General features: G+C 34.3%; 2 protein-coding genes across 3 annotated transcripts in view; both read right to left on the minus strand.

The window, feature by feature from the left end:
- The window catches only part of LOC141283608 (A-kinase anchor protein 7), a 286,494-nt gene that overhangs the window by 66,514 nt on the left and 202,379 nt on the right, over window positions 1–17,601 (minus strand). The window lies entirely within an intron of this gene.
- The window catches only part of LOC141283611 (rho GTPase-activating protein 18-like), a 39,363-nt gene that overhangs the window by 7,265 nt on the left and 14,497 nt on the right, over window positions 1–17,601 (minus strand). Inside the window, exons 2-11 of the mRNA XM_073816920.1 lie at window positions 14,808–15,016; window positions 11,871–12,106; window positions 9,102–9,159; window positions 6,116–6,264; window positions 4,226–4,391; window positions 3,510–3,601; window positions 2,129–2,206; window positions 1,867–2,026; window positions 1,695–1,777; window positions 1,131–1,337 (exon numbers count right to left, since the gene is read on the minus strand). Of these exons, the coding sequence (XP_073673021.1) occupies window positions 1,131–1,337; window positions 1,695–1,777; window positions 1,867–2,026; window positions 2,129–2,206; window positions 3,510–3,601; window positions 4,226–4,391; window positions 6,116–6,264; window positions 9,102–9,159; window positions 11,871–12,106; window positions 14,808–15,016 (1,438 nt within the window). The remainder of the gene's footprint in view (window positions 1–1,130; window positions 1,338–1,694; window positions 1,778–1,866; window positions 2,027–2,128; window positions 2,207–3,509; window positions 3,602–4,225; window positions 4,392–6,115; window positions 6,265–9,101; window positions 9,160–11,870; window positions 12,107–14,807; window positions 15,017–17,601) is intronic.

Genomic DNA, 17,601 nt, shown 5'->3' on the forward strand with positions numbered 1-17,601 from the left:
ACCCTGGCTAAGGAGCTGCTGTCAGAATAAACACAATTGGTGTCTGGTGTATTAGACAACAGAACGTTCTGGAGTTTATTGACTAATGGATGATTTCAGTCATCATACAGTAACCTTTCTCTTCTCATGAAGACATGCACTGCAAAAAATGCTTTTCTTACTTAGATTTTTTGTCTTGTTTCCAGCCAAAATATCTAAAAATTATTGAAACAGGAAGGATTTTCTAGACAAGTAAAAATTTGTGTCTTGTTTTTAGTAAGAACAAGTCAAAATTAGGTGAGTTTTTGCTAAATACAAGCAAAATAATCTGCCAATAGGGTAAGAAAAATAATCTAGTTGTCTGCTTGAAATAAGATTTTTTTTCTTATCCCACTGGCAGATTAGTTTGCTTGTTTTAAGCAAAAACTCACTTAATTTTGACTTGTTTTTACTAAAAACAAGATAATAATTTTTACTTGTCTAGAAAATCCCTCCTGATTCAAGATTTTTTTGATATTTTGGCTGGAAACAAGACAAAAAAAATCGGTAACACTTTACAATAAGGTTCATTAGTTAAACATTAACTAATGTATTAACTAACATGAACTAACCATGAGCAATACATTTGTTACTGTATTTACTAATCTTTATTAACATTAGTTAACGGAAATACAGTTGTACATTGTTTGTTCATGTTAGTTCACACTGCATTAACTAATGTTAACAAAATTTTAATAATGTATTAGTAAATGTTGAAATTAACATTAACAAAGATTAATAAATGCTGTATAAGTGCAGTTCATTATTAGTTCATGTTAACTAATGTGGTTAACTAATGTTAACTAATGAACCTTATTGTAAAGTGTTACCAAAAAATCTAAGTAAGAAAAGCATTTTTTTGCAGTGTGCGATGCGCTTCTAAACAGTCTCTCGCTGTCGCTGCTTGGAATGATTTTTGCGTCTTTCTCGGACAGTTTTAAACGCTTCCACATGTTTGCTGCATTAGTGCACGCCTCTATTTGATCGCATCACGTCATTGTTCGCTATAATTTATTCTGCCTTTTTGCTTATTCCGGCCGAACACAGAAAGAGCTTTTTTTTTTGCTATGTTTGGCTATTGATTCTCTTACAACAAAACAAGAACCTCGTACCGTCCAGAGCAGGTTCTGGTAGCGGATGAGCAGCCGGACGATGTTGGCGGTGCCAGTGGCCATAGCAAACTCCTGCTGTTCGCTGATCTTACTGCGGAAGCCCTTCCACATGAAGATGTTGGGCGCCATCACCACTGCAACGTTGTTCAGCGTCATCTTGTTCCTGTCCTTATGGTCGATCACTCTTTGGAAGAACTCCATCAGAGCCTGAAAGACACAGAAACACTGCCTTTACATCTGCTTTAGTGTGAACTGAATGAACGTCTACATTTAACTAACACTTGTTTCTTTTTTTATTGATGAAGAGTTGACATTTTTTCTTCTAAGCCTGAGGCTTTTGGTGTAAAAAGGCTTTTACATTTGACAAAAATGGAACTTTTAATATTAAAAACAAACAAGCAAACCCTGCCCAGATTTAAAAAGTAACACAAAAGTAACGTAATTAGTTATTTTTTTTAGGGAGTAACTCAATAATAATGCATTACTTTTAAAAGTAGCTTTCCCCAACACTGTCAGTGAGTAAATGTTGAGTGAACCATCGACTGAGGAAAAGGTGTGTCGTACCTTGAGAGTGTCTCTGTTGGGCTCTGGAAGCAGGAGCACCAGCAGATTGAGAGCCTGCAGCTGCTGTTTCTTAGTAGGCAGCTCTGAACAGAACCAACACACCATCATCAGAAACACAGATCACACACACTTTGAGCTTCACTGTCATGTGTTAGAGCCGCGTGGGACTCACTCAGCACAGAGATGAAGGCGTTGAAGTACTCGACGGTCAGCAGAGGATACGGCAGCTCCCTGATGAACAGCTTCAGCAGACTGGCCGCGTCATGCTGTTTGAGACTCTCCCATGGGAACATGCCTTCATAAAACTTGTGTTCCAGTTCATGACAGACCGCCTGGGAAACACACACCGACAAAAAAACTTTACAATAACGTCCTGATGCAATGACGTCAGTCGTGTCTTCCTCAGAAAAAACACATGCTAGTCTTTGTCTCACCTTGACTCTAGTAGCGGCTCCAGGTATCCGAAGCACACCCTCTGTGTCTAAACCCTGCTCCTCTATGTGAGAGATCAACTGGAAACAAAGATTTAATAGCTTGCTTTATGCTTTGGAGCTTTTCAGTGCTTGTTTAAATTGGCAGATAACAGGTACACTGCAAAAAAATGCATTTCTTACATGCATTTTTTTGCCCCGTTTCAAGAAGGATTTTTTAGATGAGTAAAAAAAAAATGTTTTTTTTGTTTGTTTGTTTTTTTCAGAAAAAACAAGTGAAAATTAAGTGTGTTTTTGCTTGAAACAAGCAAAATAATCTGCCAATGGGGTAAGAAACAAAATCTTATTTCAAACAGAAAACAAGATTCTTCTTCTTACCCCATTGGCAGATTATTTTGCTTGTTTCAAGCAAAAACTCACCTAATTTTCACTTGTTTTTTCTGAAAATAAGAAAATTATTTTTACTCTTCTTGAAAATCCTTCTTGATTTAAGAATTTTATTAGATATTTTGGCTGGAAACAAGACAAAAAAATCTAAGTAAGAAAATCATGTTTTGCAGTGTAAAGATCATGTTCCAAGGATGATATTTATATATTTATGAAATTAATTTTTGATTAATAATGTGCATTGCTAAGAACTTCATTACAACTTAAGGTGATTTTCTCAATATTTAGACTTTTTTTGCACCCTCAGATTCCAGATTTTCAAAAAGTTGTATCTTGGCCAAATATTGCACTGCAAAAAATGCTTTTCTAGCTTAGATTTTTTTGTCTTGTTTCCAGCCAAAATATCTACAAATTCTTAAATCAAGAAGTATTTTCTAGATGAGTAAAAATTATTGTCTTGTTTTCAGAAAAAAAAGTCAAAATTAACTACATTTTTGCTTGAAACAAGCAAAATTATCTGCCAATGGGGTAAGAAAAATAATCTTGTTTTCTGGTTGAAATAAGTTTTTTTTTCTTACTCCATTGGCAGATTTTTTGGTTTGTTCTAAGCAAAAACTCATCTAATTTTGACTTGTTTTTTCTGAAAACAAGAAAATAATTTTTACTTATCTAGAAAATCCTTCCTGATTCAAGGATTTTTAGATATTTTGGCTGGAAACAAGACAAAAAATCTAAGCTAGAAAAGCATTTTTTGCAGTGTGTCTTATCCTAACAAACCACACATCAGTGGAAAACTTATTTATTCAAACAAATTGATCCTTATGACTGGTTTTGTGGTCCAGGGTCACAGATATTGTCATGGTGCCAGGAACCCTATATGCTTCCAATCTCAAAGGATGTCATGTAGATTGGTGGTACTTTATGAGTTATGAACACCCCTGGTCTTGCACTAGTCTCATGTTTTGGTTGGTTAGTAGTTCTGGCTCTGCTTTCTTACATGCTGCAGGATAAGAGGCACTTTAGTTCCCGGCATCCTCCGTTGGTCTTGTTCCAGCAGCGTAGAGAGAGAAACAGCAAACAAACCCGACTCTACAGATGACAAACCAGTACAGTCACAACCAGTTTCACCGCAAATACAGCCAGAAGATGATTCATAATCACATTCAGTGCTCACATGATCACACACAATTACCTAGATCATCATACAGTTACTTTTAAAAGTAATGCATTACAATATTGCGTTACTCCATAAAAAGTATCTAATTATGTAAGTTACTTTTTATGGAAAGTAATGAGTTATGTTACTTTTTAAATCTGGGCAGGGCTTGCTTGTTTGTTTTTAATATACAAAGTTAGATTTTTAGCAAATGTAAAAGCCCTTTTACACCAAAAAGTTAATAAGTAATAAGTTAATAAGTAAGTTTTGCTTATTAGTATGGTTGAATTGGATCAACAAAGGTCAGCAGCAAAAACATTGGTTAATAAAATGGGATTAAATACATAATGGAAACAAAAAGTAATTGGTGTTACTGGTTTGACAATGTAACTTTTTTTGTAAATGAAAAAGTAATGCGTTACTTTACTAGGTATTTGAAAAAAAGTATCTGATTACGTACTTATATTGCATTATCCCCAACACTGACCATCAATACTAATAAAAAATCGAAAACAAAGTGATGAAAGCATTAACCTGCACATATCAGAGGCACTGACCTCTCACTTTGACCTTGAGAGCTTTATGAGCCTTCACCTCGATTCCACACGTGTCGAACAGAGCGCTCATCTCGATAAGAACAAGCCTGCGAACCTTCTTCATGTCCTCAGCGGAGAGATCGCCTACTTTTGTCTGTCCGGTCTTATCCTGAGACACTTTAAAATCCTGAGACAGACGGAAAGAGGATAAACAGAATAAAATACACATTTATGACCCTGAACCACAAAACCAGTCATAAGTGTCCATTTTTTTTTTAAATTGAGAATTACACACCATCTGAAAGCAAACAGTATTTGGCCAAGATTCAGCTATTTATTATTTTATTAAATCTAGAATCTGAGGATGCCAAAAAATCTAAATATTGATCACCTTTAAAGTTGTCCAAATGAAGTTCTTAGCAATGCATATTACTAATCAAAATGTAAGTTTTTATATAGTTACGGTAGGAAATTAAACATCTTCATGAACCCATACGTTGCATTTTTTACTATTGCTACAAATACACCTGTGCTTCTTAAGACTGGTTTCGTAGTTCAGGGTCACATTTATGAAATATTACATGTTGGCTAAGGCATTCCTTTTGTTTTTTATATTATAAATTACATTATATTTAGGCCTAGTTCTAGATTCTGAACATTTAAGCTTGTGTCAAGTTGAGTTTGTGAGTCATCCATCAGTGTTTGTGCTCTAGACATGAATAGTTCCTCAAATCATGTGTCTTGTTGATCAGATGCACCATTTTTGGTTTATGATAAAGCAGCTAAACATTCTGACACTAAAGTGTATTAGTACTTAGTATTTAGCTCTTTTGCATTTTTAATTAGTTGTATCTCGACCAAATATTTTCCTATCCTAAGAAACCATACATCAACAAACTTTCGAAGTTTGTCCCAAATTTTGGATTTTCTCAGTATTTGGATACATGATTTATTTACACACTGCAAAAAAATGCTTTTCTAGTTTAGATTTTTTGTCTTGTTTCCATCCAAAATATCTACAAATTCTTAAATCAAGAAGGATTTTCTAGATGAGTAAAAATTATTGTCTTGTTTTCAGAAAAAAAGTGTCAAAATTAACTACATTTTTGCTTGAAACAAGCAAAATTATCTGCCAATGGGGTAAGAAAAATAATCTTGTTTTCTGGTTGAAATAAGATTTTTTTTTCTTACCCCATTGGCAGATTTTTTGGCTTGTTCTAAGCAAAAACTCACTTAATTTTGACTTGTTTTTTCTGAAAACAAGAAAATAATTTTTACTTGTCTAGAAAATCCTTCTTGATTTAAGAATTTGTAGATATTTTGGCTGGAATCAAGACAAAAAATCTAAGCTAGAAAAGCATTTTTTGCAGTGCAGCTGAAGAAAGAAAGACATGAACATTTTGGATGACAAGGGGGTGAGTAAATTATCTGTAAATGTTTGTTCTGAAAGTGAACTCCTCCTTTAATCTTATCCCATACTGTAGCTAAAACTTAACTATCTTACAAACTATTAAGCAGCAAATTAGGAGTTTACTGAGGGAAAAGTTGTAGTTATTTGTAATTGCTGTTAATAGTGAAAACTGGTCTCCAAACTAAACAGATTTCTGCTTTGGCAAACACCGAAGAAGTTGAAACTTGAATGAAAAAAAAAAAAATCAGACAACCAGAATGCAGTTCCACAGATCATCCAGCAGAGGTCAGGTTTACTCAATAAGAGCACATAGATCTGTCAGTGATTTGACATTTTTGCACTCTAAGCATATTCAGTCAGATCAAAGGTCTCTGTGAGACTCATAACCCCATAAACATTGACATTCCTTAATCCTTAAGCATCCAATCAGTGCGAGTCATATCTTGGCATAAACACACACATGCGCAAGTGTCAACCTGACGAGTGAATGTCTGACTCACGGGTAACCTGTCGTCAGCTTCATCCTGGGGCTGGGTAACCTTCAGCCCTTCTTTGTAGATAAGTGCTTGCTCGGAGAACGACACCTCCAGGTTAATGTCCGTCTCGCCGTCAGCTCCGCCCCCTGGAGCGCCAGGCTCCACCCCATTACCTAACCAAACAATAAACACATCCACAATAACATTACCAATAACACAGGTGCAGCTGTGTTGGTGTCCTTGAGTGATACTTTACCATCTTGCATCACTCTTCACTGATTAAATAGTTACCTAAATCAGGTTTGTCAAAGTCCAGCAATCACAGACGTCATTATTTGCACTGCAAAAAAATGCTTTTCTTACTAGTCTTATTTGAAGTAAAAATATCTAAAAATTCTTTAATCAAGGAGAATTATATAGACAAGTAAAAATTATTTTCTTGTTTTCAGAAACAAGTTAGAGCAAGCGAAATAATCTGCCAAAGGGGTAAGAAAAATCATCTTATTTCAAACAGAAAACAAGATTATTTTTCTTACCCCATTGGCAAAGTATTTTGCTTGTTTCAAGCAAAAATGCACTTAATTTTGACTTGCTTTGTCTGAAAACAAAAAAATCCTTTTAGATATTTTGGCTTCAAACGAGTCAAAAAACTCTAAGTAAGAAAAGCATTTTTTGCAGTGGTCAGTGCTAACTGAGACAACAACTACAACTGCAAACCAACATTATAATCTGTCTGGAGGACTTGCATTGCATGCTGAATCTGAGTTAAGGCCACTTTTAACAGATGACCCTTGATTTCAGCAACATCTCATACCTGTAATTGTGAATGCCGCTCAGTTTTTGTCTTGTTTCCAGCCAAAATATCTACAAATTCTTAAATCAAGACGGATTTTGTAGACAAACAAAAATTAGTTTCTTGTTTTCAGAAAAAAAAGTCAAAATTAATTAGTCAATTATTAATTAGTCAAGTTAATTTTGACTTTTTTTGACAATTGTTACTTGTTTAGAAAATCCTTCTTGATTTAAGAATTGTTAGATATTTTGGCTGGAAACAAGACAAAAAATTCTAAGTAAGAAAAGCATGTTTAGCAATGTACTGCAATATGAGCAAAGCAGAGCCAAACACAGCAGTGCTAGAACATTTAGCAACAGACAACCAATCATTAACTAAATGTCTCATGCGCTATTTTAAGTTGGAATGATTTTCACATGCTCTATTTAGTTTCAGTAACTAAGAAAAACTTGAACAGCAACAGGAAACGCCTACATTGAATGAATAGAAACACCTACTATTAATAGTAATATTATTAGTTTGTTTAAAAAGCATAGTACTTTTCTATAGATCTGAAATGTCAGATCAGTGGATGCTGCACTTGTCAAAACTGATGTTATTAACTTTGCAAATAGGTAAATAAGAGCATTAACTCAATGTTTATCCCTCTGGTTTTGTTTGGTCATTTTAGAGCGGGAAAATAATGCTTTGAATTTTTAAAAATGGCTACTTCTTTGGAATGGTACAAAACTATGTAACATTTATGGTAGTCGCTATGGACCACAAATTTCAAAATTCGACTTGATTCTAAAAAGTTTAAATGTCACACTTGTGTCGTTCCCGGTCAAAAATGATCGCCATTGGAAATGAATGGGAAATATGCACGAATACAAATACGAAAATACAGAGAATTTTTTTGTCTGTGCAATTCACAAATCTTTCACAATGCATAAAAAGAGTGCACAGCAATGAAGGTGTGACACTATAAAATATCAGGAACACAAAATAGATGCACTCCACACACATACATAAACTAGTGTGACTAACAAAAAGCATGTTTTTGCAAATGCATGAAATAAAATCAATAAATCGATCAAAAATGCAATAAAAACAGACCCCAAGGATTGGTGTGGCTGTAACAATATAGCACAATTGAGCTAGAAGACTCAAACAAGACACTGAAATCAGATTAATTACCTGCTGAAAAAGAATTCATGTTAATTCCTGTTACATTTTTGTTGAATTTTAATTTTATGTGTAACAAAGTGTCTTTCTCTGTGTTCAGGTTTGACTGTAGTAAAATGAATGCAAAAATTTGCATTAATGCATTTCAAACCAAAAAAACCTATACAAGATGTTGTCTTTAAGAATGTCTAAATTTATATCCAAATCCAGAACTTAAATAAGTCTTTATGTCGAAAAACAACTAGAGAATTTATAAGCTTTTTATATAGAGCTATATAGGAATCTAGTGGCTAAACTAAGGAATTTTCCTTTTTTTTTTTACTTCAACCAGATGGCACTTATCCAACTTGAAAAATTAGTTTTTTTAAAGGCTGTCTCTATTTTAACATTAAATACTGCAATAATTGAAAATTAATATAAAAATCTATTTATATTTTTTTTTTTCAAAAAAATACATTTATTATTATTATTATTATTATTATTATTATTATTATCTTCAATGGGAAAAAATGATCATGATTATGACAAATATTAATTAGTACCATGAAATATTCTCTTAATAAAAATAATAATAATTATGGAACAAAAATATGTTACATTGATATTACTGATAATTAAAAAAATCCATGTCAAAACTTGACAACCCAGGATTGATTACTAACCCAGGGTAAAGTATGAACACTATAAAACATAAAACCAGATAACCCATCAGCATAAATAGCTCATGCGCTGACTAGAAATGACTTTACAACACCTCTATCATATGTATTTCCATCAGCCTATAGTTGATTATCATTTACATTGAAAACAAACTATTTATCTTCTGCTTGTACTGTATCTATGTACAGGTGACGCAGAGGACGCTGACAGACAACTTTTATATCAGTGAAATGTTTCATTTTCAGTTACAAAAGCCATGGACATCTCAGCATTTCTCGAAGCGTGATGCTTTGCCATTTCAAGTTGCTCAGTCGTGCAGTTAAACACTAGATGTGAACATGTTCAGGAATGCCATAAAACAGAAGCTTTAACACTTTAACTCATGACACATACCCAGTCCTTCCACTTCCTGTTTATTGCTCCCACTTCTTTCTGTGGATTCAGCCTCATCCTGTCAGAAAAAGAAAGCGATGTAAAACAAGAGAAACAAACTGTTGGCATGTGCCATGAATCAGTGCATCAACATAAACTGGGATCCAAAAGTCTAAGACCAGATCAGATTCTGCCTTTCTAGGTGACTAATACATCAGTGAGTAAGTGACACTGATCATGTGAGTCTTTGCATAGATTGTCAGTTTTTGATGCTCTTTGGATCATCTCAGATCATGCTGGAATAGCAGGAGCATCAGATGTTGTTCTCCATTTCTCAGAGCCTTAGACTTTCAGTCTTCTCAGTATCGATTATTTAGGGCTGATCTAGCAGAAACATAAATCACAACTTGTGGCTGTCCTTAATAAACCACTCAAAATGGCACAATAAATGACGATAATGTCTGTGATTTATCATGCATCCTTTAAACTGTAAATAGTCCTTCACTTTTTTACATAATCTCAGTTATTTATTACACTGTGCTGAAATGTATATTAACAGGAAACTACTGTGCAATTGGTGACACTGTAACAGCCTGTAAAAAAATGTCAGAAAGGCTGCGTTTACACTGCAACGCTTAATGCACAGATTCAATCTTTGAAACCATTTTTGTCCCAACTGTTTATATTCACTTTTACAAATCATTTACTCACCTCCTTGTCATTCAAGATGTTCATGTCTTTCTTTCTTCAGTTGTAAAGAAAGTATGTGTTTTGAGGAAAACATTTCAGGGTTTCTTTCCATATAGTGGACTTCTATGGTGTTTGCGAGTTTGGATTTCCAAAATGCAGCTTAAATGCAGCTTCAAAGGGCTCCAGCCGAGGAAGTAGGGTCTTATCTAGCCAAACAATCAGCTATTTTCTAAAACAATTGACAATTTATATACTTTTAACCTCAAACGCTCATCTTGTCTAGCTCTGCGTGAACTGTGTGTTTTCTGGTTCAAGACAGTTAGGGTATGTCGAAAAACTCCCATTTTCTCCTCCAACTTTAAAATCGTCCTACATCGCTGTGGAAGTACCAATCAAGGGTTTACAAAGTGAGCGTGCAAAGAAGGTCAAACGCCCTTTACAAAAACCAAAAAAGCTAAATCAGCAATATCGGATGATTTTGAAGTTGGAGGAGAAAATGAGAGTTTTTCGACATACCCTAACTGTATTGTTCCAGAATACACACAGTTCATGCAGAGCTACACAAGACGGGCATTTGAGGTTAAAAAGCATATACATTGTATTTTTTTTTTTTATCGTTTCGCTAGATAAGACCCTTCTTTCCTCAGTGGTGATAGTTTAGAGCCCTTTAAAGCTGCATTTAAACTGCATTTCGGAAGTTCAAATTCGGGGCACCATAGACGTCCACTATATGGAGAGAAATCCTGAAATGTTTTCCTCAAAAAACATAAATTCTTTTACGACTGAAGACTTTGAATTTACTGCTTATACCAGAAACATAGTAAGGACGTTGTTAAAATAGTCCATGCGCCATCAGTGGTTCAACTGTAATTTTATAAAGCTATGAGAATACTTTTTGTGCTCGAAGAAATCAAAAATAATGACTTTTCTCAATTATTTATTAAAGTGATTAAAGACAGAATTTTCCTTTATGGATAAACAAATTATTTTAAAGCTGTCACTGATGTGTGAATACAATAAAACAGTAGTTATTAATAAAATTCAAGGGGCAGCAGCTCAAAATCCGTTTCTGTGCTCTGAATATCTCTGCATGGTCTATATATAAAGTTTCCGCTTCAAAAAAAGAAACAGCTTTTTTGTGCGAGCACAAACAGGCAACATCTACATCATATTACGAGATTAAGAAAAGTTATGTTTGTGGGTAAGTATTTCTCCCTTGACTTGTGATGAATCTGATATACGTGTTTAGACGCAGGTCCAGATATCCAATATGTATCTGATTTAAAAACCACATTTGGAAGTAGCTCAGAACAGATGCAAAAAAATCTGATTTTGTGCAGATTTTTGTCTTCACATGTGTGCTTTACAAGTGTGCAACAATATCTAATCTCGGTCATCCTGCTGAAGCTTGGTCATCAAATGTAACGAATTACGTTAGTTAGTTACTTTTAAAAGTAATGCATTACAATATTAGGTCACACTTTATATTAGGTGGCCTTAACTATTATGTACTTACGTCAAAAAATAAGTACAATGTAAAAGCCCTTTCACACCAAAAGCCTCAGGCTGAAGGAAAAATAAATTAATTTCTATAAAGTAGAACGAAGAAGAAGAAGGTTTAACATTCCTCAGAAATAAAAATCAAAATGTTAGTTTAATTTTTGCTTATTAGTATGATTGCATTGGATCATCTAAGGTCAGAAACAAAGGCACTGGTTGATAAAATTAGTATAATTTAACATATTTAATTATTGCAGGTTTGCGTCATATTCTAAGCTGCATTTCACTGTTTTTATTCATTTTGAGTGAGATGAATTAATGCATGCACTAAAGTAAAAATTTACTCCCGATTTCTCTCAACATGAGGACAGGAGAGCTTTCAACCAATAACTGGGGAAAAAAATAACTAGGATATTTTCTTGTAAATTAAAAAGTAATGCGTTACTTTACTAGTTACTTGAAAAAAGTAATCTTGCATTACTTTTAATGCGTTATCCGCAACACTGCCCATGGCAACCCTGTTAATATCTTTATTTACATATGACATACTGTATTAGGGGCAGAAACAGCATTGTGCACAGCATTAATGTGCTCACGTACTTTACTCTGTGAATCAGGTGATGGTTTAAAGATCTCTCGAACATCTGGTACAGCGTATGGTTTGTTGCGTTTGCGTAGCGTCTGTTTGAGCGTCTCCACACGTCTCTCCACGGCGGCCGCTTGCGTTCGGGTCAGAGTTGACAATAGAACGATGCTGTCCTCGCCGTCTGAAGCTGATTCGTCGAACAGCGTCCCAAGCCCCGCCTCCATGAGCCACGCCTCCTCCTGCTCACCCTCTGCAGGACACAACACAAGATGAACATACAGCACTGTCTGACACTCACTATCTTACTTGCTTTGTTGTATTCTCCTCATAAATGATTTTATGTGTGTCACAATGTGTTATTTTCATCACGGCTGTGGTGAGGAGGAATGCATTAATCCAGCTCTGACAGGAAACAGAAATATCTTCCTTTTCCGGTCACTTCACAATTCAGACACCCACAGAGGTTAAGGAAGTCACAGTTTGTTGTTCCTTTAGGGGCAAACAATTCCCGCTGATGTCAAGACTGATCTCTGTCTGTGGTTTTTATTGTATTGTTCTTCCTGCAAGTTAAGCCCATTGTTCTTACACATGGAGAACATAAGTATACAACACCACATACAGAGCCTTTAAGAAGAGTTCGGATTTAAAATGTAAAAATGGTAAATATATTAAACATGATTTCCTGCTACAATAATCAGTTTTTAAAAGTAATGCATTACAATATTGAGTTACTCCTTAAAAAAGTAACTAATTACGTTACTTAGTTACTTTTTATGGAAAGTAATGCGTTACGTTAGCGTTACTTTTTAAATCTGGGCAGGGCTTGCTTGTTAGTTTTTAATATAAAAAAATATAAAAATTACTTACTTGAAAAAAATAACTCAGATATTTTCTTGTCATTTAAAAAGTAATGCATAACTTCACTAGTTACTTGAAAAAGTAATATTATTATGTAACTTCCGTTACTTGTAATGTGTTACCCCCAACACTGACCATAACACACATGGAAATAGATAAATATTCAATCTTGTGGTATAAAAAGCATACCATTCATAAGGCTACCCAGGTCAAGCAGTATAGTTAAATTTTCCATTTACTCAAAGAAATCATTTTAGTCCATCTATTTTTGAAGTTTCAAACCATGCAGCTCTTCAAACAACATTCAAGGCCTCTCTTCTGTTTCCTGTCATTTTTATGAGTTTAAACATAAAAGTGAGTCTAATACTTCACTGGAAAAAATGCTTTTCTTAGATTCTTTGTCTTGTTTCCAGCCAAAATATCTAAAAAATATCTTATATCAAGAAGGATTTTCTAGACAAGTAAAAACAAATCAAAATTAAGTTTGATTTTGCTTGTAACAAAGATTTCTTTGCTTACCCCATTGGCAGATTATTTAGCTTGTTCTAAGCAAAAACTCACTTCATTTTGACTTGTTTTTTTCTGAAAACAAAAAGAAATAATTTTGACTTCTAGATTCAATAATTTTTAGATATTTTGGCTGGAAACAAGACAAAAAATCTAAGTAAGAAAATTATTTTTGCAGTGTTTGAGGTATTGTTTAGGAGCTTCCCGTTTTTCCACTGATTGTGGTTCAGAGAGGTACTGTGTGTGCCAACTGTGAGACAGAAATGTGAGTGCAAGTCATGTTTTAATCTTGCTTCATACTGCATGCTGAACTAAGCAGAAAACACGCTGAAAATGTACAAGAAACCCATTTGTCATCACAATCTTTTGCAACATAGCCTTTTACATAGAGCCATACAAAATAATGGTGCTAATGACTCACCACTTGTTTGAAAAAAAGAAGTCTGTAAACTCTTAAAAATAAATATGCTTCACGATGCCATAGAAGAACCTTTTTTGTCTAAATGGCTTCATAGAGAACCTTAAACATCTGAAGAACCTTTCTGTTTCACAAAAGGTTCTTTGTGAAAAAAGAAGGCTCTTCAGATTATAAAAAGGTAAGAAAAAGATGGTTCTTTAAAGAACCTTTGACTAAATGGTTCTTTGTGGAACCAAAAATGGTTCTTCTATGGCATCGCTGTGAATAACCTTTTAAAGCACTTTTATTTTAAAGAGTGTAGGGTTTAATCCACATACAGTAATATGCATTGCTAAGAACTTCATTTGGACAACTTTAAAGGTGTTTTATTTTTCAGCATTTTTTGCACCCTCACATTCTTGATTTTCAAATAGTTGTATTTATTCAGCAGATAAACTCAATTTCACAAAATCGGCTCTTGTGACTGGTTTTGTGGTCCAGGGTCACATATAAATGTCTTATTCTGCATGACCATATTTTAGATCCCTTAATCTACCCCATACCTAAACTTAACAACTACCTTACTAACTATTAATAAGCAACATGTTAGGAGTTTATTGAAAAGTAATTTATAGTCACAAAATTGTGCACTGCAAAAAAAAAAAAAAAAAAAAAAATGCATTTCTTACTTAGATATTTTGTCTCGTTTCCAGCTAAAATATCTGAAAACTCCTAAATCAAGAAGGATTTTCTAGACGAGTAAAAATTATTGTCTTGTTTTCAGAAAAAAAAAAATCTAAATTAAGTGAGAACAAGCTAAATAATCTGCCAATGGGATAAACAAAAAAAAAATCTTATTTCAAACAGAAAACAAGATTATTTTTCTTACCCCATTGGCAGATTATTTAGCTTGTTTCAAGCAAAAACACACTTAATTTAGATTTTTCTTTTCTGAAAACAACAATTTTTACTCGTCTAGAAAATCCTTCTTGATTTAAGAATTTTTAGATATTTTGGCTGGAAACAAGAGCATTTTTTTCCAGTGTGACTATAGTTTCTAATTAATGTTCATATTTAAAAGCAGTCTTCGATTTAATAATCCAAAACTAGTTTAGTTTTCTGTACAGAGCTGCATCTGTGAGGCTTAGGGGTGGTTCATTGTAATGCAGGTAAAGCAGGCGGTTCTTACCATCAGCCACCTTCAGCTGCACATCCTCCTGAGTCTCTGTGTCTCCGCTGCGCTGGATGATCTCTACCTCTTTGTAGTAGTCCACCATGGCCTGCTCGTCCAGAGAGTCCTGGGAGCTGCAGCGCTGGTATGGTGCCTTACCTGAGCTGGAGCCCAGAGCCGCACCGGCCGCTTTGCACCGCTGGACATTGTACTGGCCGGTTTTGCGGCTGCGAGAACACAGGGAAGGAGACAGAGATGTGAAATACACTAAATCATCATGTGAAATGCTTTAATTACATTCGAGCAGTCACAGTTCATACTCAAACATAACTAAAACTAGTGCTGTCTGCAGCAGCTCTCAAATCCCAGTGCAGCAGCTCACACTGCAAAAAAAAAAAAAAAACGCTTTTCTTACATAGATTTTTTGTCTTGTTTCCAGCCAAAGTATCTAAAGATTCTTAAATCAAGAAGGATTAAGAGGTTAAGAAAAATAATCTTGTTTTCTGTTTGAAATTAGTTTTTTTTCTTACCCCATTGGCAGATTCTTTTGCTTGTTTCAAGCAAAAACTCACTCAATATTTACTTGATTTTTCTGAAAACAAGACGTCTAGAAAATCCTTCTTGATTTAAGAATTTTTAGATATTTTGGCAGGAAACAAGACAAAAAAATCTTAGTAATAAATGCATTTTTTCCAGTGTAACATTGCAACCACCTAAGACAAAAACAAAGGCCACTTTAACACAAGCACTTCTCTGTTTGCACTGGACTCAATGAATCATCAGCATCTGACAATAGTGTGGAGGAAATGTATTTTTAATGAGGGAAACTTTGTGATTGAAAAGTGTATCTGTTGACTGAAATTCACCACCTAGAGCACTGCAAAAATGATTTTCTTCCTTGGTATTTTTGTCTTGTTCTCTAGTACAAATATCTAAAAATTCTTCTTAAATCAGAATGTGTGTTTACTTTACTTACTAAGATATTATGTTAAAAATTAGTTCGTTTTTACTTAAAACAAGCTAAATGATCTGCCAGTGGGGCAAGAAAAATCATCTTGTTTAACCTTTGAATTAAGATTATTTTTCTTACCCCAATGGCAGATAATTTTGCTTGATTTAAGCAAAAACGAACAAAATTTGAATAGTCTTTTCAGAAAACTAGACATAATATCTTATGTCATTTTACTTCTCAAGTAAACACATCCTGGTTTAAGAATTTTAGAGATACTAGAAAACAAGATAATAAAAATCATTTTTGCAGTAACTCGGCAGTTTTAAACACTAAACACTAAGGCCTGGTTTCACAGACAGGGCTTAGACTAAGCCAGGATTAGCCCATAGTTCACTTAGGACATTTTATGCAGTTTTTTATAGGTTTACTTAGAAAAAAACATTACTGGTGTGCATCTTGAGACAAAACAAAGGCACTGATATATTTTAAGATCAGTCAGTGCAAGTTTTGTTTAGTTGAAACAGCTCAGACTTACATTTTAGTCTAGGACTAGGCTTAAGCCTTGTCTGTGAAACCGGGGGTAAGACTGCAAATATTTATGTTTATTAAAAATGTATTTGTTGCATATTTGTTAACTTTTTTTTACATATTATTCGTTTTACTTCATTCTAAATTGTTGTAAAGTTTGTACTAGAGATGCAACAAATGATTCTTTCATTATTCATGATTATTCATTTATTTAGTTTTATTTATTATAAAATCTCAAAACAATAATTCAAAAAAATTAACTTAAAAACATTAATGTTGTCCTTCAAACAATGTCCAATGCAAACAAATATTGAACGTAGCCATGCTATAAAGCACCAATATCATTTTTCTTACCATTTTTTAAGTAGAAGTTAAATTTACATTAAAAATGATAATACAGAAAAACAAAAGCACAGACTAAATGTCAACTGATACAAGGCAGTAGAAACATTTACGGATCTGAACATAGCAATTATATTACATTTATACTTTATTACAACATGATAATGTTTACAACTATAGAATGTAAGTTTTGCACTGAAAAAATTAGTTGTTGCATTCTTAGTTTAAAACCAAATCATTCTAAGAAGGTATCAGGCATTATTTGCAGTTAATTGATGTTTTGATGTGAGAAACCTAGACTAGTACTATGTAATAAGGGGACTTCAGGGGAATATGCTACAAAAGTGCAGAATATGATTCTTCAGATTATGAGCTTTGAGCCTTTTCTTTTTAATCGATGCATGACACAGCAGGCATGAAGAGTCCCGCTGCTCACCCGGCCAGCAGGATCAAGCCAGGAAGAGTGAAAAATAAGCCTCTGTCCTATGAGGACATAAAGATGCTATTGTCAGGCTGATTGTTAGGCAGTTTGTGCGGGGCAGGACACACAAGAGCTCTCCCATGGTTTATACAGACTGCTTTATTCCCTTTCAGGATGAACGTATGAATAAACGCTCAAAGCTCAGCATTCTTCACTCTTCAGCTACTGGAAGACATCAAGCAGTTTTTATTGGAGATTTCAGTGCAGTGAGGTTGTAATGGGGGCAGCGGCTCTCGCTCCTCTGGAAAACGGTGAGCGAGCAGAAGTGTGCTGCCAGTAGCTCTCCAGTTTCTAGGTCACGGCCGCTTTAGGACTGAACCTGTAACTCTGCATTAGTGGCCAGTGGTGGATGAAGCAAACAAATCAAGTGCTTGAGTAGAAGTACAGATACCCTAATAAAACAGAACTCCAGTAAAAGTATTGTGTACTAATCAAAAGCATTTTATATCTACTGTCATCTGAATCAGTGAGCAGGCAGGAGACTCGCTTTGAGTTGTTTTCTGGACATT

This window comes from Garra rufa, chromosome 13 (genome assembly GCF_049309525.1).
Source record: "Garra rufa chromosome 13, GarRuf1.0, whole genome shotgun sequence".
Classification (NCBI taxonomy): Eukaryota; Metazoa; Chordata; class Actinopteri; order Cypriniformes; family Cyprinidae; genus Garra; species Garra rufa.